This window comes from Furipterus horrens, unplaced genomic scaffold, assembly GCF_987537825.1.
Source record: "Furipterus horrens unplaced genomic scaffold, mFurHor1.1.pri manual_scaffold_11, whole genome shotgun sequence".
NCBI classification, from domain to species: Eukaryota; Metazoa; Chordata; class Mammalia; order Chiroptera; family Furipteridae; genus Furipterus; species Furipterus horrens.
In genome coordinates, this window is record NW_028327181.1 from 60,179,751 (window position 1) to 60,202,726 (window position 22,976).

The 22,976-nt window shown below is 50.8% G+C and overlaps 1 protein-coding gene across 2 annotated transcripts in view; it reads right to left on the minus strand.

Annotated features, from left to right (window-relative positions):
• ABR (ABR activator of RhoGEF and GTPase) overlaps positions 1 to 22,976 on the minus strand; it is a 175,366-nt gene that overhangs the window by 119,470 nt on the left and 32,920 nt on the right. Inside the window, exon 1 of one of the 2 annotated variants that reach the window (XM_090290770.1) lies at positions 12,227 to 12,336. The exons of the other annotated variant lie outside the window; for it this stretch is intronic. Coding sequence (XP_090146896.1) covers positions 12,227 to 12,287 — 61 coding nt within the window. The 5' untranslated portion in view covers positions 12,288 to 12,336. Of the gene's footprint in view, positions 1 to 12,226; positions 12,337 to 22,976 lie in introns of those variants that run through there. 2 annotated transcript variants of the gene reach the window in all.

Sequence of the window (22,976 nt, forward strand, 5' to 3'; positions counted from 1 at the left end):
AAAGCTGTTTAACTGTTCTAAAATCTTCTGTTTTAAAGTTTCCTTACCCAGCCCTGGCTGGTGTGGCTCAGTGGTTGAAACATTGTTCCACAAAACGAAAGGTTGAGGGTTTGATCCCTGGTCAGGGCACATGCCTGGGCTGCGAGTTGGGTGGGTGCAAGAGGCAACCTATTGATGTTTCTTTCCCTCTCTCTCTCTCCCTTCCCCTCTCTAAGCATGTCCTTGGGTGAGAATTAAAAAAACAACAAATAAGTAAAAGTGTCCTCACCCATAGAACTGGATTAAAAGAGTTGGGACCTCCCTGGGAGGTTAAAGATTAAATAGGACATTGTTTGTAAAATGATTAAGGACAATGTCTGGCACTCTATAAATGGCTGCCTTTGTTATTCTTCTTCATGCCTCTAAGGAGTTTAGTGTTTGGCAGAGAAGAAATGACAACAGACAGAAAACACTATATAGGTAAACATTACCAAACAATAGGCAAGAAAGTGCTCAAGGACATGGCCCAGAATAAGCAGTGTTCCCTTCTGAGTGGGGGACTGCAGTGAGGTGTGTGCTATCATAGGGCATGGAGAGCTTCCTGGAGATGGTGGCAGCTGAGCCAAGGCTTGAAGCTGAGTGGGAATTCACCAGAGCACACAGAGGTTGGTTGTGGGATGGTGAGCGGACTCACTGACGTGTGTGTGTGCGCGCGCGCACGCGCGGTGGGGACAGGAGGAAATTTGCTGGCATGCTGAGAAATCCAAATGGATATTGTGCAGTGTGATCCCCCCAGCATGGGGGATCTGAAGGGTAGTTTGGATTCAATGTGGTGGGAAAGAAAATGCCCCATTGGAGGTTTCTGGAAAAAGGAGAGGTAAATGGAAATAGACGTGGTGTATCCCCAGACAGCTGGAAAGGAAGTGATGTCTCAGGTCAGGGGCTCAGGTGTCACTCAAGGGCCTGACTGTGATGGCAGCTGATCAGCCACCACAGGGTCTCCCATGCCAGAAACAGCTCTTCTGACACCCAATATGTGCCCCATCCTTCCTTTCCAGGAAGCAAGAGACAGAACCAGCTCCTACTTTTGGTCTCTAAAGGTTCTACACCCAAAGATGGCGTACAGTGCCCACTGACTGCCAAAATCCACCTAAGTCAAGGGAAAATGGTGCTTCTACATGGCTGGGTGGCACACCAGCTGGTGTCTCATTAACCCTCTCAATGAGGCACTAGAAAATTAACAACCAAGGCTTTCTGCTCCATTAACACTGAAGTTGGCCCTTCAGGCAGAAAGGGGATGGGGAGGCCACGGGTTTTGTCTAGACAGAGACACTCATAAAAGTCAGATGCCTGAGTTTCTGCACCTCAGGAAGGGGGTGGGCAGAGACTTGCTGTGTCCCTCACATGGCAGATGCTCCCCTCCAAAGCCAAAGTCCCCAGCAGAGGTTGATCACAATGGCTGCTCCCTCTTCTCATCCTTGAAATGAGGGTAGCATCCTTTCACAGGTTAACTGTGAGGATTAAATGAAATCATCAATGTGAGAACACTGGCCTGGTACCCATTAGGTGTCTAATCAATTGCTTCATTATTTTTATTTTTATTGGGAAATGTGCTCAGAAGAGATGTGTCATGGACTGTATCGGGCCAAAACCCAGTGTTACAGAAGGGTCTGACTTCATTTGGGATCTACAGTCAGTCCCCTAAGAGTAAGAATAGGGGACCCTGGAGCCCTGCTACCCAAATGGTGGTTCCCAGACCACAACCAGCAGCACCAGCATCACCTGGGAACTTGATAGAATGCAGAACCTCGGGCATCATCCTAGACCTGAATGATAATCTGCACTGTAACAAGGTCCACGGGTGATTCAAATGCACAACAGAGTTTGAGGTTCTGCTCTCATATATTTGGTCCTGGAGAAAATCAGCCTCTTCCCTCCCCTCACCCACCATGGGAGACACGGGGCGCAGGACTCTGGGTAGACAGGGACCCCGAAGCAGAAGAGCCCTGTGAATAGCACCTGCTTTCTTGCCATTCTTCATTAAAGCACATTCAATTACAGGTTGAGAAAATTATTCCCTTCTTGATTCCTTTCGATTTTTTCTGTTATTGAAGAAGAAAGACTCTGGTACCAATGTCCTTAACATCCCTCTATCCCAGTGGTTCTCAACCTTCCTAATGCCGCAACCCTTTAATACAGTTCCTCATGTTGTGGTGACCCCCAACCATAAAGTTATTTTCGTTGCTACTTCATAACTGTAATTTTGCTACTGTTATGAATCGTAATGTAAATATCTGATATGCAGGATGTATTTTCATTGTTACAAATTGAACATAATTAAAGCATAGTGATTAATCACAAAAACAATATGTAATTATGTGTTTTCCTATAGTCTTAGGCAACCCCTGTGAAAGGGTTGTTCGACCCCCAAAGGCGTAGCGACCCACAGGTTGGGAACCATTGCTCTATCCTCTCTCATGTGTTTACTTCCCTTTAAACAAAGACACAGGAGGCCCAGACCTAGATACTTTCAAAAGCAACAGTGTATAACTAGAATTAATTACATTGTTTAATTTTTCAGTGCAGTTATTTGTAAGGTAACTTTTTATTTATTGCAAGTGGTACAGATTTCCATTAGTTTCCTTTCTAAGTAAGTTACATTTTAAATAATGAATCACTCTGAAGAAGAACATTAAGTATAATAACATAAGTGTGTGAATCTGGAAAAATCACAGCAGTGGTGTATAAAGAACTGCGGTTTGGCCAATTACTATTCCTTACAGTTCATAATAGCCCTTTGAAATAATCTCATCTTCTGTAGTGACTCACAACCAGCACTTTTGGGATTTGTTTTTAATGGAGTGGAACAGGATAGGATGGGATGAGACAGGATGAGATGGGATGGAATAAAAATATAAGTGCATTGCATGTGTGACAGAAAGAGTAAGGGCTGCCCCATGAAACTTTTGTTTCAGTTTGTGTGCTGGCTTACAATGTAAAATACATGTACAGTCCACCCTCTCTATCCCTGGGTTCCACATCTGCAGATTCAACTGCCCATCGGTCAAAAATATGTTTTTTTAAATGCCGTGTTGTTGCTGACATATACTATGTAGTTAGGCCTATAATGGTTGCATCTATACTGAGTATGTACAGACCTTTTTATCTTTTCATTATTCCTGAACAATAGAACAACTATTTATATAGCATTTACATTGTACTAGGTATTATAAGTGATCTAGAGATTATTTAAGATATACAGGAGGATGTAGGTAGGTTATATGCAAATACTAAGCTATTGTGTATAATGGACTTGAGCATCCTCAGGTTCTGGCATCTGCAGGAGGTCCTGGAACCCATCCCCTGTGGACATGGAGGGATGACTCTAATATGTCTGGGTTGCAGTCTAAGGAGTTAGTAATTCACTCATCTAGTTCCCTCTCCTCTTGGTAGGTGCCTCCACCTCTGCCAACTTAATCCCAATGGTGAGGAGCTGACTCCTTTGGCCAGACCATCCACAAGCAAACGTCCCTCACGCTGCATGCTGGAGGTCCCCAGCACAGCCCTCTGGCTCCTCTCCCCTGACACGGAATGACAACAGTAGTTCTGGCCACATGTTATTACATGGGCACTCCCCAGCTCTGCTAAGGTGCAGAAGGGCCCAGGCAGCTTGCACAGAAAGAACTGAGGAGAAGCACTAGATTGAAAACAGGTCCATTTGCGGGGACAGCAGCCCCATCACCAGGAACTGCTCTCCTGCACCTCTCAACTGTCTTGGCTTGGGAAGCCCTGTTGCATCAGTCCTCCCTGGGCCGGGTCTATTCCCCTGAAAGGCAGCAACCCGGAGCGGGCAGGAGGCTGGGGGAGGGGCAGGCAGGAAGCTCTGGGTCTGGGAGAGAACAGAAGGAACTGCAGGGTGGCCCCTGGAGGATGGACCTTGTCAAGGCTGAGGCTCTGGTCTGGTGGAATCCTGGGACCGCAAGGAGGGCAGAGCAGCAGGAGGGAGATGACTGGGGCAGCGGGTCCGAGGTGGCGGGAGGAAGGGATCAGAGCGACTAAGGCCTTGGGGGCAACTGAAACCCCACGCTTGCCCCCTTACAAACAGATGAGTGAGGGGGAGGGCTCATGGGTTCCTCTAACCAACCAAGCAGAGGTTTCTAAAAATGCCCACAGGCTCAGGGAAGGAAGCTCACTGCCAGTGAAATTCTGAGCAGCAAAGGGAAAGGAAGAGAAAGGAGCTGTGGAGCATCCCCTCCCTCTACCCCACTTTTCCCTTCCTGCTTTGGTTGTCGGCTCAGGGCAGGCTTTCATCTGCTTTATCATATCCACAAAAAAACTCACCACCACACACCAACTCTTTGTGAAGCAAGCCTTCCAAACTTGTTCTGGCTTTTCTGACGCCAGCCAAAGAGGTGTGTGCTAAGGTATAAGCTGCCCCCAGGCTCCCACCCCCCTATGCTTCCCCCAGAGGACTGACCTCAGCAGGAGACTCTCTGGGCTTGGAAAGGGGGGATTTAGCAGGTGTGGGAAGTGGGGCTGGAGGGTCTGCTCCAAACTGCCCCATCATTAACATGCTGCGCATGGGTGAGTTCAAATGCAGAGGCTAGATGTGCAGCCCAGCTGGCCCTGGCCTCAGCAAAGGACCTTGGTGCCCAGTGGCCTGATTTAAGGCCCAGGGCTCCCTTTATTTTCCTTTGGAAACTTGGAGGTGAATTAAAAAAGACCCGAGAGCCAGGCCAGCACACATGGGCTTTGCCAACTCCTTTCTTCCCCCCAGCCCCCATTTCCTTGCTCCTAGCCCTGCTCTGCTCTGGAAATTGAGCACTAGCTGTACCTCATCCCTAAGTCTATTTTCTCTCCTTTCTCCTCTCCCTCTCTCTCTCTCTCTCTCTCTCTCTCTCTCTCTCTCTCTCTCTCTCTCTCTCTCTCTCTCTGGTTCACACTGGGTGCTTCTTGGAGTAATAATCCCAGGGACAAGGTAACACTGGGATACAGGCTCCAAATGCCCATGGAGAGAGCCCCTTGGGATCATCCCTCAGGAAAAGGCAGCCCTGTTGGTGGGAGCCACTCAAATGCCATTTGGGGAAGCCAAGACAGTCTTTACAGCTGTCATTCCAGCCACAGAGGTGAGCAGATCAATCACCCTCCAGGAAATACCAGCTGCCAAGGGGCCTTCACTGGCACCTCTGTGAAAGGCAAGGGACTGTGGGAGAAAGAACAGCTTCGAGTCAGGCCAAATTGCATTCAATTCCTGGCTTGTACTCCAGCTCTAGAACCTTGAATTAATGAACTTCCCCGAGTCCCAGTTTCCTCCCTGTAAAATACAGGTAATAATTCTTGCTTCATAAAATACTGGATGTTCAAGATTGGTGATAACACATGGAAAGTGTCTAGGACACTGTTGACACATAGTAGGTACTCAGTTGTTAGTGGCTATAATGGTTATTGCTATTGGAAGCTGAATGGACACACACACACACACACAGCATGGGACAAAAGTAGGTTTAAGTTATTGGTTTTCCACATGAACAACTATAAGCCTACTTTTGCCCCATCCAGTATATATACCTGAGATCTTATCCAGCTCAAACTGGGAGACCTTCTGCAATAACCTTGCCTCTCAGAGCCTCAGTTTTCTCATCTGTAAAACAGGACAGGATAATAACAGGTACCATACCTTGTTGGGTTCAGATAATGTAAGGGAAGTACCCAGCACAGCATCTAGCATGTAGTAGGGATGGCTAAATGTTATGTTTTATTTTACCCTTCCTAGACCAAATAGAAAAATGTAATTTCTATGGACCCAAAAAGACTAATGAGCTATCTTTTCATGGGCCCAGTGGTGTGAGACACAAGGATAGGGTCTCTATGTCCCTTTGCAGAACCCAGACATATTTCCCAAAGAGATCCCTACTGCACAACTCCAAGGGGCGCCATCACAGAACACCATGCCACTCTGATCCGAAAATTCTCAGAAAGGGGTTTTTCTCCTAAAACTGCACCACCTGTAAGGGAGAAACTCATTCGAAAAGATGGTCCACATGCTGCTTGGGTGGAGGGTCACATGGGCTGGACAGGGTGACCACAAATAAGGAAATCAATTGCTGCTCAGTGGGGAGTAGCTGGTCCCCCTGCCAGGGAAATAACTGGGCTTAATTACACAACATCTTTGAGCTCTCTGTGATCTTGATCCATTAAACCCTTGTTGCTGGCCAGGAGGCAATGCCCAGGAGGAAGGGGTTAGCCCAGTACACTAATAGGATCAGCCCTTCAATCCCATGAAGGCAATTATGGCCACAATCTTCCCCAACAGCACTGAGTAAACCCACAGATCCCCAGTCAACAAGAAGCTTTCCTAGGCAGCACCAGCTCCACAGACACACCAGGGAAGCCAATGGCCATACATCCCAGAGTGACAAGGACTCTGCACTCCATTGGCACTGGCCTCCCAGCCACCCAATCTCTTCTGGAGACCTTGCTCACCTTAGGCGAAATGCCTGACCACATCTGTCATGTCCACCTGTGGTCTAGAGGAGCATGAAGGCATCAGAGAGGAGGGTGGAGAAAGGGGAATGCTCTGCCCTATCTGGCCCCATCTCCTGAAGATCACAGTGACCCTGTCAGTTTCTATATGGCCAGTCAACCCATAATCGTTTGCATTCTGGTGTGTGATGGGCAAGAAAGGGCAAGGAAGAGAAACCAGGAATAAAGCATAGGGTCAGCAAACTGAGGGAGAGGCCTAAATAAGTTCAGAACCTGGGGACAGAGAAACAGGCTGTTCCAGCTACAGCTGGTGATGGCATCACTTGGCCCCACTTCAAAGGGCTCTTTGCCAATCAATGCCTTGGGCAGGGGATTTGGATGCATCCTATAGTTCTGCCAGTTGCCCTGATTTCTTTCTTCTTACCCATTTACAGGGTCTGAACAGGCCCTTCCCAAGCTTCAGGGACAAGCAGAACACTCCCCACTGCCATTCTGGGGCATCCCTGGCTCCAACTATCTTGCCCATTGAAATGCAAGCTAAGGCAGACCAAGGCCACAAGCCCACATCAGTCTCTCCTATCCTGCCCTGGACACAGGTAAGCCTGCTGGCCTCTCCTATTGGCATCAGTGGAAAGTGCCAAGACGCTGCAGGTAGGATGTGGTATGTACACCAAGCCTCATGGATCGCCTCAGCCTACCTCCCAAACCAAGGGATCAGACAGAGGCAAATGGTGTGGAGGTGACACAGGGTTGTTCTAAAGCCACGTGGTTCCTGGTTCGCCCGCAGAAAGCTCAGGCTGAGCCAAACAGCTGGAGCACCAACACTGGCATGCTGTCTTCCAATCACACGATCACAAGCCCTGGCAACATGTGGGACTCCCTTGGGGGGTCTCCAACTCCATTGTAAGTTACTACAATTACCAAATCCACGCGGCTGGAAACTTGTGAATGGGCCAGCTAATGGGTTTCTGGGATTTCTAGTGGCGTAAAGAATTAAAGGAGCCAAGAACGGAGAAGTTTTCTTTCTCCTCTCATACTTGCTCATACAGTCAAAAATTACCAAGGGCATATCATGTGTAAGACACAGGGCTGGGCACCTTCTAAGACCCTGGTCCGACTCCCTGTTGCTGCCAGTTCCCTTGCGCCTTCCCCACTCCTTCCAAACTCCTCTGCAAGCCTTTCACAAATGGGGGCCGTGATGAGCTGGACAGATGAGCAGTTCAATAACACCCTTTATCTTTAAAGCACTTTAGTAGACATTAACCAATTAATCCCCATAGCACCCAGGAGTGATATCACAGCCTCATTTTACAGGGATATGCACAAGGCGCGTGCTCCAGAATCACGCAGCAAACAGACCAGAGCTCAGAGAGCAACCCGCGTCTCCCTCCTGCCCACAAGGGAGGCAGAAGGGGGTTTTCTCACCATTCTCCCACCTTCTACCCACCTAACAGCATTTTCCAGCTATTTCGCCACAAATGTTCCTGTCATTTCTTCCTCTGCAAAGAACAACAATATCAGCGATCACAACAACAAATTACGTTTCTCTGAGCAGATGACTTAATTCTTCTGCCAGCCCCACCTCTGAGGCTCCAGCAGCCATGACAATTACACTCTGGTGTTATGGACTGGGGCTATTCAGAGAATAAGAAGGCATCCACCTGCAAGTGTTCACTAGCACATTAGGGGTGGTCTGGGTGAGAAGGTGGCTCTGATCAAACCCACACAGTCTTCCAGGCCAGTTGCTAACATAGGAATAAGATGGGAAACTAAGGCAGGTTAATGATCATCTGGAGATGGGCTGTGTCCCCACAGACCCAAAAGCTTTCCTGGCCCTTGGACAGGGCAGTGAGTCTATAAGGGGCATAAAAATATCATAACAGACTGAAATGTCCCTTGGAAACATTTGGGATAAGAGACATGAGCTCCAAAAGATGGGTTCTAATAAAGCAGATGGCCATGTTTTGCCTTCTGTGAGGTCCAAGTGGCTGCGAGCTTTTGTTTGGCTCAGTAGGGTAGGAATGTTTGAGGCCAGAGCTGAAAGGCTTGGGACAAAAAAGAGGCTGGAATGGCAAAGGGAAAGACCTTAAGTGAGCCCTCAGCTCTTTAAATAAATCCTGAACATATGGCTAAAGACTTTCCATTTGAAGAGGTGCCAAATTATTAGCATACCTGGGGCACACACATCTCAATTCAGATCTGTTTGGAGGGCAACTCCACTCAGAGGGACAGAGGAAGTGTCAGAGCACCAGCCCTGCCTCCCCCTATTTTGAGGTAATTTCTTCCACAGAATTTAATTTAATCCAACTAATCCCATGATAAAGAAGAAAACCAAGAGGAAGTGATGTGTTTAGTGGAAAAGGTGATGAGAAAAAGACAGAAAGAAGATAAAATGAAGATCACTGCTCTACAGAGAGGCACTGGGGCAGGGTGGGGGGCAAGCTGACATTATGACATTAATGCAGGGAAATGCATGGCACAGAAAGACAGGCGGGGGGATGTCTGGAACCCTCATAGGCCACTCCATCTTAACAGGGGCAAAGACCCTGCTGCTATCAGTCCTGGGCCACCCTGGCAGACAGGAGCCAACCCATCTCCTTGAGTCAGACACAGCAACATCACGGCAACCCTTCAAGACTTCTACCACAGGTTAAAAAAAAAAAAAAAAAAAAAAAAAGACTTCTACCACAGGGCAGAGAGGGGCACTGCTGCCCACCCCTTATCAAATGACTACCAACCTGCGGTGGAAGTGGACACACTACTCCCGGTACAGGGGCTGAAGCCAGAATGAGCTGACAACTCCGAAGGCAGGAAGGGTGTGAAGGGGAGGGGCGGCCGGCAGCCAGGCACCATACGGGTAGAGAATTACTGGCCTCAGGGAGCTCAGAGCCTCAGCCAGCCCTGCCTTGGCTCCAGAACCAGGCCTCAGTTCCTACATGAGACACATGGACAGGCTGAGGTCAGAGTTATTGAGGCCACTTTACCCTGCTGGACCATTTCAGGGAGAACTCTGTGACACAGGACCAAAGAAACAGATGTCCCCCCGTTCCATGACATTTCAAGGCCTTCAATAAGTTCAGACATATCCTGGTGAAATTCGAGTCTTCCTAGTGTATGATCTGAATTCCAGCTTTGTCACTCGTCAGTTATGTGACCTTAGGTAATGATTTGAGCTTACTGAGCTTCTTTCTCTGTAAAGTGGAGGCAAGACTACCTATCTTGCCCAAGTTGTGAGGTCTGGAGAGAATGGATGGGAAGTGCCTAGCAGAGAGCCTGGCATATAGCAGGTCCTCAGGAGATGCTATTAACACTATTAGATGCTATTCTCATGTACTTAGGAGGAAGCTTTATCACTGGGTAACTCATGTCTATAAGAAGTACACTGGCCACCCTGTGCCCTAGGTACACCCCCTTTACAATTCCTGACGGATTTGGCTTTTGTGGTGACTTGCCATCCCAGGACTGTGAGTCCTGTAAGCAAACAGCTTCCCAAGAGGCAGAGGAACTTCCTCTGGGAGCCACAAAACCCTGCTGCCAGGCAAATGACAGCCCCGGTATTTGTTTTAATTTAAGCGCTTGTCAAGAGGAAAATTCATGGCTAACAGCCCAAACATGACTGCACAGCACCTCCCCAGGAAGCCTCATTCTACAGCTCTCAAATAAGCTGTTTTGATGAGGGAGGCAGGAACTCCTCACACTGCTGCCAAGTCAGTGCCCCCTCCCACCCCTCCATCAGGCTGCCTGCCCCAGGAACCCAAGGCCAGGGCAGTAGAAGGAGCAGAATGGACAGCACAGATGCCAGCCTCCCAGAGTCAGGGCTGGTTAACAGGCATCCCCAAAGAGGCCGCCTGGTCTAATTCCCTCTCCTGGTCCTGGCTCCCTCTGGTCAGAAATTTTCAAGGTAGCCTCGGGCAATTCTGCTTCTCTGCTTTGGGGGCAGGGAGGGAAGGGGGAGACAGAAAAACTTGGAAATGATCAGGTCTGGGATTCTTCTTCAGGGCCACGGCGAGGAGTCCAGAGCCAGGTTTCTGTAGGATTCTTTGCTTTGGGAAATGGGGAAACCAATACCGGGTTTCACAAAGAGCCAGAAATACTCAGAAATGTAAGCAGCATGTGAATATGAGGCATTGTTATGACTGTTATTTGCAAGAGCGTAGCTAAGAGGAGGCCACTGATCCTTCCTGTGGGTCAGGGGCTGATCTGCAGTAGGGCTCTGAGCAGATGTGTGCCCCCATTCAGGCAGACATACGTGCACACACATGCCACAGCCATGGGCCCTGACCTTCACCCAATGGTGTTGGCCTCTGCTGGGGAAGGAGCAGATGGAGTGGCTGGGCCTGGCGCAGGACTGACACCCAGGGGATCCAGCTTTGCCCCTTTGATGTTGAAAAACCAAAGCAGAATGAACCCTCACAAGGAGAGCTGGGGGTGGGGGGGAGGAGAAAAGGAAAGAAAAAAGGATGGAAGGGGAGGAGGAGGGAGAAGAGGGAGGAGAAGGTATTCAGAATGATGGTGACCCAAGGGGATACAGAGGTCAGAGGCTGGATACTGAATACTAAGAAGCCTCCAGGGCAAGACCTTGGGGTCCAAGGCATCATCCTTGTCTATTCCTCCTCCCACCCTCCATCATATGACTGATACCAGGGAATTTGAGCCAAGTTGGCTCTTAAAAATGTCCTTGACCCATGGACAGAGCCAGAGCTAGTGTTCAGAGCCAGAACCTGGCTCCACCAGCCTCCCTCAACCCTTACCTCCTGCCTCAGGGCTCTGGGCTCAGGGCTCTGGGCTCTGGGTTCTGTGCTCTGGGCTCTGGGCTAGGAGAGGAGCAAAAGAGAGTGGGAGGGTCCTGCTGAAGCGATGGGGAGGGAAAAATCCACTACCTGTCTTCTTCAGGGGTCAGCAGGACCCTCTCCCTACATCACTGAGAGCATTGGGGAAGGTGCCTCTACGCGAGGGAGTGTGGGGGGGTGTGTGTGTGCAATACTTCAGCCACCTAAGCAAGGCAGGGTGGGGGTGGGGTGGGGGTGCTCACCTCCCCCCCAATGTAGGAGTAATCAGTTACACATTCCCAGCAGCAGTGCAGGAGCCATCATCACAAGATCGCGGCAGATTTGGGAGCGAGGGGGTGGAGAAGCCAAAAAGGTTTTCTTTTTTTTTTCTTTTTGGGGCATGGGGGTGGGGGTGGTGATGAGGCTGGCAGGAAAGACTGCGGAGCCGGGGTTTTCAGCTCCTTCACCCCAATGGCCCCCACGAAGATCTGCACACACACTCTCCCTTCCCACCCACCCCCACCCCGAAACACACAGACACGTCTCAGGATGTCCCCGAGGTGGCAAACTCCGGCCCCAAGGACTTTGTCAAAATGGCCTTTCCGCTTCAGGAGGGACAGGAGGAGCAGCCAGTCGGGAGCGGAGGCAGCAGCCTGCCAGGGCTCTCCCCTCTTCCCGAGTACCGGGGAGTGGTCGGCGACCCAACAGGTGGGAGAGGGTAACACGACTCTCCTGGCCCCGCTGGTCTGCCGCCGGCTCCCGCGCGCCTTAAGTCCGCTCTGGGAACCCCATCTGTGGCCGATCGTGGGGGCCTCACGCCGCTTCCCCGCCTCCCGGCCCGCTGGGTCCTTGGCCGGCCGTGCCCGCAGCCCTCAGCCCGCACCCGACTCCCCAGACCAGCCCGGCATCTCGGCCCGGGAACTGTCCGGTCGCTGGGCGTGGAGCGCGGGGCCATTCCCGCCCAGCCCCCCGGTCCCGTCCGCGCGCACACGTACTGCTGTAGAGGGTGTCGATCCAGGAGAGGCGCGGCAGGCCCCGGTGGCTCAGCGGCTCCATGCCCGCGGCTCCGCGCGAAGGAGGCGGCTGCAGCTCCGTCAGATCGGAAACCCTACCCTCATCGCACAACAAAGGAGGGAGGGCGCGGGCAGCTGGCGGGCGGGCCGGTGGGGAGCCGGGAGGGGCAGCCAGCCCTGAAGGCCGAAGTTGCCGAGCGCTGGGCGGAGGCGGGGGAGGCAGGGAAACAGGTAGCAGGGAGGAGTGAGCCGGAGCTGCTGGAAGGGCAGGGGGCGGGCAGGCCAGGGCAGCGGAGCGCCCCCGGGAGCTCTGCCGGCCACTGCGGCCGCTGGAAGACCGGCTGCGGATAGGGGAGCCTCGGCCCCGCAGCCCGCGCGCCAACTAGCAACTTCCCCCGGGCTGCGCGGCGCCCAGGGGCGGGGGCCGAGCCACGACCAATCTGCTCGAGGCTCCCGCGCCCCCTCCACTGCTGCAGCACGCCTCCAGGCCCGGTGGGGGTGTAGGGAAGCAGTGCTGGTCCCCACCGACGCCCGGACCAGAAGGGCTCCAACCCGTGACGACGGAGCAGTGGTCCCGCGGGGGTCTCCAGGCAGCGGCGCAGGCCCGGGCTCCTTCTTTTCCCCTCTCCGGGCTCAGCCTTATTCTGGCAACCCGCAGACTAGGTGCTGCGGGGAGACCTATGGGCCCGCAGAGGTGACATCACCTGCCACCCCAGGATCTCTAAGCGCAGTTTCAGGGGCTGGCGCGGCTGCCAGGCCCCTCCCCTAGGCAAGCTTCGGAGGCGGCGCTGACGGGGTTAATGTCCTGCCTGTCTGCGGGCAGCCTTGGCTGCCAGGGACTCTTTCCTTCCAAACCTTAAGGGCGCCTCATCTATCTAAACACCGTTGACCTAATAGCTGAGCCGTTCCTGCCCTACCCTCCAGGGGGCGGCAGCTGGAGAAAGGCCAGAGGTTGGGGATGAGTGAGGGGTTGTGGAGGACAAACGAGGGTAGAGGAGAGGCTCCCGGGTCTCTGCTGGGTCCCCTCCAGGACCCTCTTCTGGGGATTCCTAGCACAGTCCAGGAGGTACACCATGTACACAGTCACATACAAATCGAGGGAAGTCTGGGGTCAAGATGCCTCTGAGAACAGAACCTTTACAGACAAAATCCCTCCTAAGACCCCACAAAAGCAGTGAAGAGGTGGGGGTGGAGGGCGTGCCTGACCCCTGAGCACTGGTTCTATGAGACTCAAGGTAACTTGGGTTCTGCAGGCCTCCTTGGGCCAGAGGACTCCGGAGAAGGGACTGGAGAGGTGGGGTCAGCCTAGGGTAGTCCAGGGCAGCAGGGGCTGAAGCTCCTGAACCTGAGGGAAGGGAGGCAGTGGGCCATTTATGATAGTGAGGTTTCTGATAACGGAGTTGACCCTCTCTACCCCTACCCCCAAATAGCTTAAGGGCAAAGCTGGGACCCAGCTCCACAGACAGGCCCACAAGATGCAGCTCCCCCTGGCCTTTGTACTGGACAGTGTTGTCAGCATCCACAGAGCTCGGGGGAGGAAGCTTCTCATCATTCCAAACAACTGTAGGTCTAGTTCTTCTTAAGGGGAGAGGTAGACTCTCACCATGACTCCGAGAGGAAGCCTGCACCCAGCCCCTGCAGCTGCTCTGGTAGAGGCCTCCAGAGCTGCCCAGGGGAAGATGGTGGCCACAGGCTCACAGCCGGGCGGGAGGTGCCGTGGAAGGTGCTCCGGGTTGTGGAAAGCCTTCACAGGTAGCTGCAGTGGGACTGTCAAGTAATATTGGCCCCTCCCTGCACCCACTTGGCTCTCCTCTACCCCAACCCTCCTGGCTCTGGCCCTGGCAGCAGCTCTTGCAGCCCCTCCCTGCTCAGCTATTGCCCTCCCACCATTCCTGCCTTGCACACAAGACTGGGACGACCAAGCAGGCACCTGGAGCTTGGCGGACAGGGAGGCGTATATCTCCAGTGAGATGCTCCAGAAATAGAGCCAGGATGGGAGAGGAAGCAAGTGGGCTCTCAGAGGAACCAGAAGGAGGACAGAGGATGGAGATCCTGGAGGAGCAGAGAGGGGCTGAGAGCCTCTCTTCTTCCCACATGGAACTCAGAAGGCACAGAACCCAGAAGAAAGGGGGAAACAGGAGTACAGCCCAGGGAAGCAGGACAATTGGCCTTCCCTGACCACAACCACCCAGGCAACCTGGGCCCTCTCTACATGCTGCAGGGCTTTTACTGACGGCCACATCCGGGCACTGGCTATGAGCAGGCCATGGATGTATGTTTCTGCGTGAATCACATACATTTGCATACATTTTACATTTTTATCTACAAAGGCTTGAGCAAGCTATTTTCAGCATTTCTGAAGCTAAAATGTTACAGTTGCTCTCCTTAGCATTGCCATAGTTTGCTTTTTTTCTACATTCTGTCCAATCCTGTCTTGGACCTCCCACTCCAGAACACAATTCAGCGTAGAGGGAGAGAGGAATCTTAGAGGCAACAAGGAGGAACACTCCTAATAATTAACAGAGAATGACTACAGTGCACCTGGCTTGGATCTTAGTGTTTTGTTTACAAGATTATCTCACCATGAGCGTCACTATCTCAGTTCCCTCCATTTCCCAGATGGGAAAACTGAGGCTCTGAACAGCTAAGAACCCATCCAGACAGTAAGTGGGTGGCTGCGACTTGAACCCTAGTGCCATCTGTTCATGCTTTTTAAATGCCATGCAAGCCGCCTCGACTGTGACTGGTGAAAGCAAGATGACAAAGGTCCCTGGAAATCTTTGCTGGTCCATGGCTTAGAGGTCACCTTCTGGGAAATCCTTCCAGTCCTCTTCCATCACCACACCCCGGTCTCACACAGACACATCCCAGGAAAGAGCGGTTACTTCAAGATTCCCTTGATGCCTTTACAGGGTGGCTTTCAGTAGATGGTAACAACACACAGCCTGACTCTAACCTTGGCTATAGAGACACGTGTGTGGGCCTTTGAGCACCAGGGTGATTTCAGACGGGAGCAGAAGCCTCCAGAATCCTGGCACTGAGGGCGGGGAGGAGTTTGGGGAGACCCAATCCACAAATTAGGAAGGAAGGAGTTAAAGAGTTACTCTCATCTGCATTTTGCCAAAGGTGAAATGCTCAGCCAGCAACCCCAATCTGTCAGAGCAGCGGGGGTGCATTCCTGTGGACAGGCTGCTCTGATTCAGCTAAGTGCAGACCTGTCCACGCACCACCAGGCACTGAATCAGCACCCATCACATGGCGTCCTCCAAGCCCGCACTAACCGTTCCCTGTCCAGTCCCTTGCGTGAACGCTCTCCACCTTCCCCAGCCCTCCCGCTGGCCTGGGCCCGAGTTCTGTCCTCAGCTCCCGACCTCCCGTGCTAACCACCCTGCTCCTGCCTCACCACCACACCTTGCCAGGAGTGCTGATGACGACAGCAGAGCGGGAAGAAGTTATTTCCCATCCTGAAGGTCACTGGCCTCGCACATCATTCCCAGGGGTGTGCACTGCCTCTCCAACAACCAATTCTTGTTTCTACCAGCCACTCGACCAGAATGGAAAATGGTAACTGTGCTTAGAACCCAAGTCTTTCCACTTTTCTTCCCTCCTCACTGAGAGCAACCCAGCTCCACTGTGCACAACTAGAGGGCCCAGGGCGTCCCTGCTTCCTCAGTCCCCCAGAGGTCACTGCTGGTAAAAAGGATCTCCATTTGCCTCTCTCCACTCTGGGGCCAGCAGGGAGCACCAGGGAGCAGAGGCTGGGTGTACAGGGGGCCAGGAAGGTGGAGTCCTTTGCATTCAAACTAAAAAACACAAAGAGCAGACTGTGATAGCCAAAGAACCAAGAGTTTTCACCCTCCATGGTAGATCAGCTCTTTAAAAGCTGGGGCTGCATCATTTTTCACTGGGGTCCAGTGGGTAAATGAGACTCAGGCAGACCTCCGAAGCAACTGTGAGCACACTGTGCCCTCTGATCAGCTTTCTGTCAAAAACCCAACAGACTGGCATCCAATAATTCATGCTGAATAAATAAAATAACAGCTGACATTTATTGAGTGCTTCTTAAGTGTCAGGCACTGCTCTATGTGCTTCCCATAGATCATCTCACTTAATCCTCATAGTAAACCCGTGAGATAGGCACTACTCTCCTCTCCATTCCACAGAAGCTAGACAAGTCATTGGCTAGCAGGTGGTGACCTTGGAGATGAACCCTGATTCTGAATCCAGAGTCCACACATGTAACCTCTGGATTGGGCTACAATGAGTGAACAAATGGACAAAGAGAATAAAGTTAAACTTCAGAAGAAATCAGAGCTACAGAAGAAATGCAAGGCAGAACCCCCCTGCTCCCCTGCCCCCGCTGCCGCCAGGGCCACCGATGATTAAGCAAAAAGAGACTCCCGAAGAAAATCACATCTACTACAACATGGCAGATGACCCTGGAGACAAGCTAAATGCAGTCAGTTCAGTGACAGTCTGCTGAACTCCAGTCCCAGCCAAACCCTACTGCTTCTATGTCTTCGGCCAGTCTCAAGTCCTTCCAGCCTCAGTTTTCACATCTGTAGGTGGGCAACCAGGTGGATCAGGCAGATAGATGACTTCCAGGCTCTCTACCAGCCCTAGAGGACTATAAACTTTGCTTCCTGGCAGACCCTAGGGTGGCCTGTTTCCCACTCCTTTCTTCATTTCCTTTACCTTGAGATGGTAAAGTGGCATTTACTATTTTAAGACTCACCCTCAATCCTTGGGCCTAGAAAGAAGAAAATTCCCCAGGCTTCTCCATTCCACAGTAGCAAAAAGACGAGCCATTGGCTAGCAGGTGGTGACCTTGGAGATGAACCCAGATTCTGAATCCAGAGTCCACACGTGTAATCTTTGAGTCACCTCCAAGGGAGAAGGCTTGGCCTAACAGTTCTGTCCTTGGCCCTCTTCCCACCTGCCTCTCCCGGCCACCTTGCTTTTACAGCAGCAGTTAGATCTGCAGGCAGCACAGATGAACTCACAGTCCTCCCCAGTTATTCATTTCTCTACCAAAGTTTTGTGTCAGCTTGAGTCATGGGAAAGATCTGCAGCTCTGGCAAGATAAAAACCCGAGAACTGCATTCAGCCCCCTGTTGCCTCCCTTGGCCAGGAGAAGGCAGTGGCATCCAGGTCCCTGTAGCTGTGAAGCTCCTCAGCCATATCTACATGTTTTCTAGGGATGTGATGAAGCCCTGCTCCCATGACCAGGTCCACAGTGAGCCCAGCATTCCAGACAGAGTAGCTGCCTTAGCTTACGCAAGCTGCAGTTTCAGGAGAGTCCCGTGCCAAGCCTCAGCTAAAGCAGCCCCTACCCAACATGGCTCAGCTTGCACCACCCGGGGGTCAACATGAGAGGTTTCCTAGAGAGTTGATCAGAGGGCTCAACAGTAGTCTGAAGCCCCTTCCTAATTTACTTACCACAGCATCCTCATCAGCAATTGGAAAGAGGCCAGTAGAAGAGATGGAAGGATTCTCTAAGTCCCAAAAACCCAGAGACAAAGTTGAGTGGCTCTGAACTTCTCAGCTCCAAGCAAATCAGGGGCATATGCAGCTGGGGTCAGAGCTCCCAGGCTTGCTCTCCGCCCTCCTGAGGCCACCGTTCCCCTGAAGCTGGCTGTGCTCCTCGCTCTTGCAGCCAGAGTTCTGCAGATGCGTCCCAGACCTGCGCTGCTCTGCCGGGAGCTCTGACGCCACCAACCAGGCTGACCCAGTCCCTGTCAGGCCCAGGAGTGGCCTCAGCAGCTGAGGACACGCTGTCAAGGAGGCTGGCTCCAAAGGTGGCAGCTCAGCATTCATGAAGGTTACGACAAAGGAGCATCAGAGCACAGCCAGTGGTTCGTCCTTACCGGAGTCTCGCTTTGGTGTTACCGTTCAAGTTCGCGGGTGTGTGGCTCTGTCTCTTTAAGGACCAGGCCTCTTTAAGGCAAGTTCCCTCTGCAGTCACTCCGACTACCAGCGCACTCCTGCGGCAGAGAGCAAGGGCTCCGGAGCGTCATCTGGCGGCCCAGCAGAGCAGCTCCTTGGCCACCAGGAGCAGTCCAGCTAAGAGGCCTGGAAAAGTCTGCACTAAAATCTGAGTTTAGCCCACAGATTCTACACAGCAACAGATTAGGGAAGCCAGCAGGAACTCCATTTGAGGTCAGGAGACATCAGGAGCCCCCATGAGTGGCCTGAGAAGAAAAGCCATCCCACTGGACAAAGCCTCCCCTAAGATATTCTCAAATGTGGGGTTTTCCCAGGCTTCCTGCATGCCAGTTGCAGGAACTGAATACCCTGTCCCCATAAGCACTGGAACAATGGTTCTTAATTGGGAGAGGGGTAAGTAGTTGGTATTTCCTCACTAATAAGTATTTTAAAATGTGTAGGAGCATTTTTTATTGTTGAAACAATAACAGATGTCCCCATTCCCCAACGCCTATGCCCACCTCCACCCAACCATCTCCCCTTCATCCCTGGCTTTCACCACACTATAGGTCCATGGGCTATACATATACATATACATCCTTTAGCTAATCTCTTCACCTTCTTTTATCCAGCCCCCCCCACCCCCATCCACCTCCCCCCTGAGATCTGTCAGTCTGTTCCATACATCCATGCCTCTAGTTCTATTCTGTTCATCAGTTTATTCTGTTCATTAGATTTCACATATTAGTGAGAGCATATGGTACTTGTCTTTCACTGACTGGAATATTTCACTTAGCATAATAATCTCCAGGTCCATCCATGCTGTCACAAAGGGTAAGAGTTCCTCTTTTTTATAGCTGTGTAGTATTCCATTGGAATGTGTAGGAGCATTTTTTTACTCTCCACTGAGAAATACATTTTATTTTTAATTTCTTCCATGAGTTCTTTTTCTGTTTTGCTTCATCTCTCAAACACACCTCCCCCCACCATGTAGGAGAATTTTAAAGTCAGAGATGTCAAAATGTCCTGCAATATGCAGACCTGCCCCAAAGAATGTCTATCCCCAAATGCTGACAGGTTAAGAACACTACTTGGTCATAGGGAACTCAGGATGGTTGCATGGCAAGCTCACACCTCCCTGTTCTTCTTCTCCTCATCATTCTGCCTTTGATACCCTCCCTGAATTTTACCTTTATAATATTAGAGGTGGAGAGAGGGAGTCATCTGGCGCAGGCCACTGTCACAGGGATGCCAGTGGCCATGGCTGCCTCTTCCCAGAAGCTCAGCACATACTTGCACCCAATCTGTATTGAGTGATAATGACCCTTGGAACCAGCAGAGAGTCTCTGAGAAGAAATTACATAAGACCAGTCACACAGTTACCCCGAGGGACCCCCTTTGCCTTCCTTCTGACAGGGATGACTCAGGCTAGCCCTGTGCTCTGTCCCCGTACTGTCCCAGGACGTACATTTTTTACATAAGGCACTTTCACATTCTGGTCATGCAACTTTGCGACTCCTAATTTCCCCTTTTCCGAGGTCATTGCACCCCATCCTGGGCTGGTCAGCTTGGTCTTACGAACAGTCTAGAGCCAGAGGCTGACATGAGAAACCAACATGTGAGCCTTGTGTCTGAATGGAGGGAGAATGGAAAGGACTGAAACTCTGGCTGCGGTGCCAGTGAAAGCTGCACAGTGGTCACATTCAAGCTGGTCTGTTAGCTTGACCAGCCCCAGGCTCACAAGGCTAATATCATAGCTAGAATGATCAATGGAAGGAAAAAGCTTCCCAGCAGCTCACAGAAACTAGACAGCACTTTCTAAAACACACCTGGCAGGTCACTCCTTTTGAAGACCCATCCGCAGCTCCCCGTTACTGTCAGAATAAACACTTACATCCTCTTGGGGGTGCTCAAGGCGCCATGGCCTGGTCCCTGCTCCTCCTTTCAGCTTCATCTGGTACATTCTCCTTCTGGCTCTCTTTCACTTTTTCAGAACTTCTGCACAGGTTGATATCTCTGTCTAAAATGCTCCACACCCCACTCTGCCTAGATATTTCCTACTCTTCCTTCTGGTCTTTACTTATACGTATATCACTTCTGCTAGGAAGCTTTCCCTAACCACCTGACCAGGGAGACCTGCATTTCAGATTACCCAGTGCTCTTGTAAATTACGTAATGCCTGTATCTTCTGCTAGACTGAGAGCTCCAAGGGGTTAGGAACCACATCTCTCTTGTTTACCACTATAACCCCAGCACCTCGAATAGGAATTTCGATGACTAAATGAGTAAGTGAATGAATAAATAAGCAAATACGTGTCTGGTCACAAAGGGCTTGGAATGAGGGAGGGCAGATGTTTCAGCCAGTCCAGCTTCCTGCTGGAAAAGAATTGTCTGGGCTGGTTAGGATGTCATGTCGAGAATGGCCATACTCTCCAGAAAGACTCAGAAAAAAACAACGGGATCAGAGAATCAGATTTGGAGCAGGAGAACTGCTGCTCCAATTAATTCTCTAACTGCTCACACAAAATCCCACCTCAAAGCTCCCTAGTGCACAGGGCTCCTGAGCTACACGGCCAGCATTTGGTGCTGTGCTCTTTTTTTAGCCAATCAGACTCTCATGCAGAAGTGGAATAGAAACCAAGAATCGATGCAGCCCACTAAGGGAACTTTGGTCTCAATTCTCAGAGTCCTTCTCCTAGGCCTGTCCCAAATTTGCAATTAAATTTGTTCGCAAAGGAGGGAGGCAAACTGTAGCTCTCCCCTGGGAAAAAGCAGTCTCTGGGCATGTGCCTGTCCTGTGCCTCCTGCCGTCTGGTAGGGTGCAGATGTTGGGAGTCTGAGAAAGAAGCTTCTGGTTGCCTGCAGCAACGCTGACCTCCCTGTCTCAGGGGGCTGCAGGCTGAAGCTGTCACTCGCTGGCTCCCAGGGATGTCTTTGATGTCCCTCCAACCAGACAGATGGGAAATCTTACTTTCAGCTTAGTGATGGGAGCAATGTGATGAAAACTGCTTTGGGGACCCTGTCATGCCAAGGACTTAACTTGAGAGGGTCTTCAGACTGCCTGATAGATAGACAGGGCTTAGGCAGACCTCTGGGGCCACTGCTTGCACAGCGCCATGGTGGCCACTGGGCAGGCCTAAGAGCCTTGGAGGGCACCTCCTCAGACTCAGTTGGTCTGCTGGGCACCTCCTACAGGGGAGAAAGTTTCTTTTCATTTTCTCATCATTGAAACAGAGACAAACAAGACTAGATTCATTGGGCCTTGGGTCTGTGATGGTCCAGAAAATTACACTAGGCCACTGGGTCAATAAACCAGAAGGTTAGTCCTCTAAGCTACCTGCTGCCTAGTACGGATGTTCCGGCATAGTTAATACTCTCAGGGTTCTTCTTTCTCCTAAGATGAAGGGACCTGGCAGTAGGAGGCAGTAGTTGTTAACAAAGGGCAGAGGAATAGTAAAGATGATAGTAACAAGTTCTTATTTTGTGCCTTCCATGCTAGGGCTGATCTAAGGACTCTCCATGTGTTAAACCACTGAATTATCACAGTAGCCCCTGAGTACTCCAGAATCCATGTCTTCGCCCCTCAACACTCCACTACTTCTCTCAGCAGAAGGGAAAGAGAATTAAATTGAGCACACCCAGAATCCAGGGCCTAGCTCTGTCACTAACTTGCTGGGTGACCTGCTGGAACTTCCTTTCCCTCTCTGGGCTTTGGCTTGCTCATTTTAACGTGCAGGATGAAGGTTGTCCTATCTATGATTCCTGAGAGATAGATAACCAAAAAACAGCTCTTTCCTACCCTTCACGTCCCAATATTTCAGGAAGTGCAGTGCGCTTTGAGGGCTAGAAAAGTTATTCCTTGGCTCATCGAATATTCCCTGAGCCCTGTATAAAGCAGGGTTCCCTTGCCTACAATGTTCATGACAGTGGATTTAAGACATGTCTAGAAGTCACCACGAGGCAAGGCAGTGCCTGTTGTGGGTCCAGATAATGGCCTGGACAGTATGTTATGGACGGAGGGGAGTGGAGACCACTTCCAATTGAGTTAATGACCAAATGCTTCTTGGAGGAAGTGCCATTTGAACTGGCGCCTGGACATAGACACCTAACATATTTTATCATTGATAAAAGTGCCGGGATGGGGAGGGAGGGCGTGCTGGAGGGGAAAAAGCATAAGCAATTAGACAGAGGCAAATGGAAGCGAAGAGGGGAAACAGCATGGGTGACTGGCGGAGAAGTTTCTTTTGAGAACTGGGAAACACTATAGACTATTGCTGATACAACATGTGGCCTCAGCATGAATTCAGAGATGCAGCAGAACTGGCAGCTTTTCTTAGGCCTGTCTTTATAAAGAAGCCTTTCTGGGACACCTTCTCCCACCCCCACCCTCAAACTCTCAAATTCAGTACTCACAAAGGTTCAGGGCCACCCCTCCCCCTTCCTGTGAGTTTGCAGGCTGAGGCACCCAGTCACCAATGTGCCCCTGGCTTCAATACTTATGTTCTAGGCACTGTGTTAAGCACATTACTTTTCCTTTCACTCTATTCTTCCCAGCTTTATTGAGATATAATTAACTAATAACATTGTGTATGTTTAAGGTATCTAACGTGATGACTTGATATAAGTATGTATTGTGAAATTATTACCACAATAAAATTAGTTAACATATCCAATGCATCTATTACCTCACATAGTGATATATATATATATATATATATATATATATATATATATATATATATATATATTTTTTTTTTGTCTTTTTGGTGGTGAGAACTTTTAAGATCTACTCTCTGAGAAAATTTTA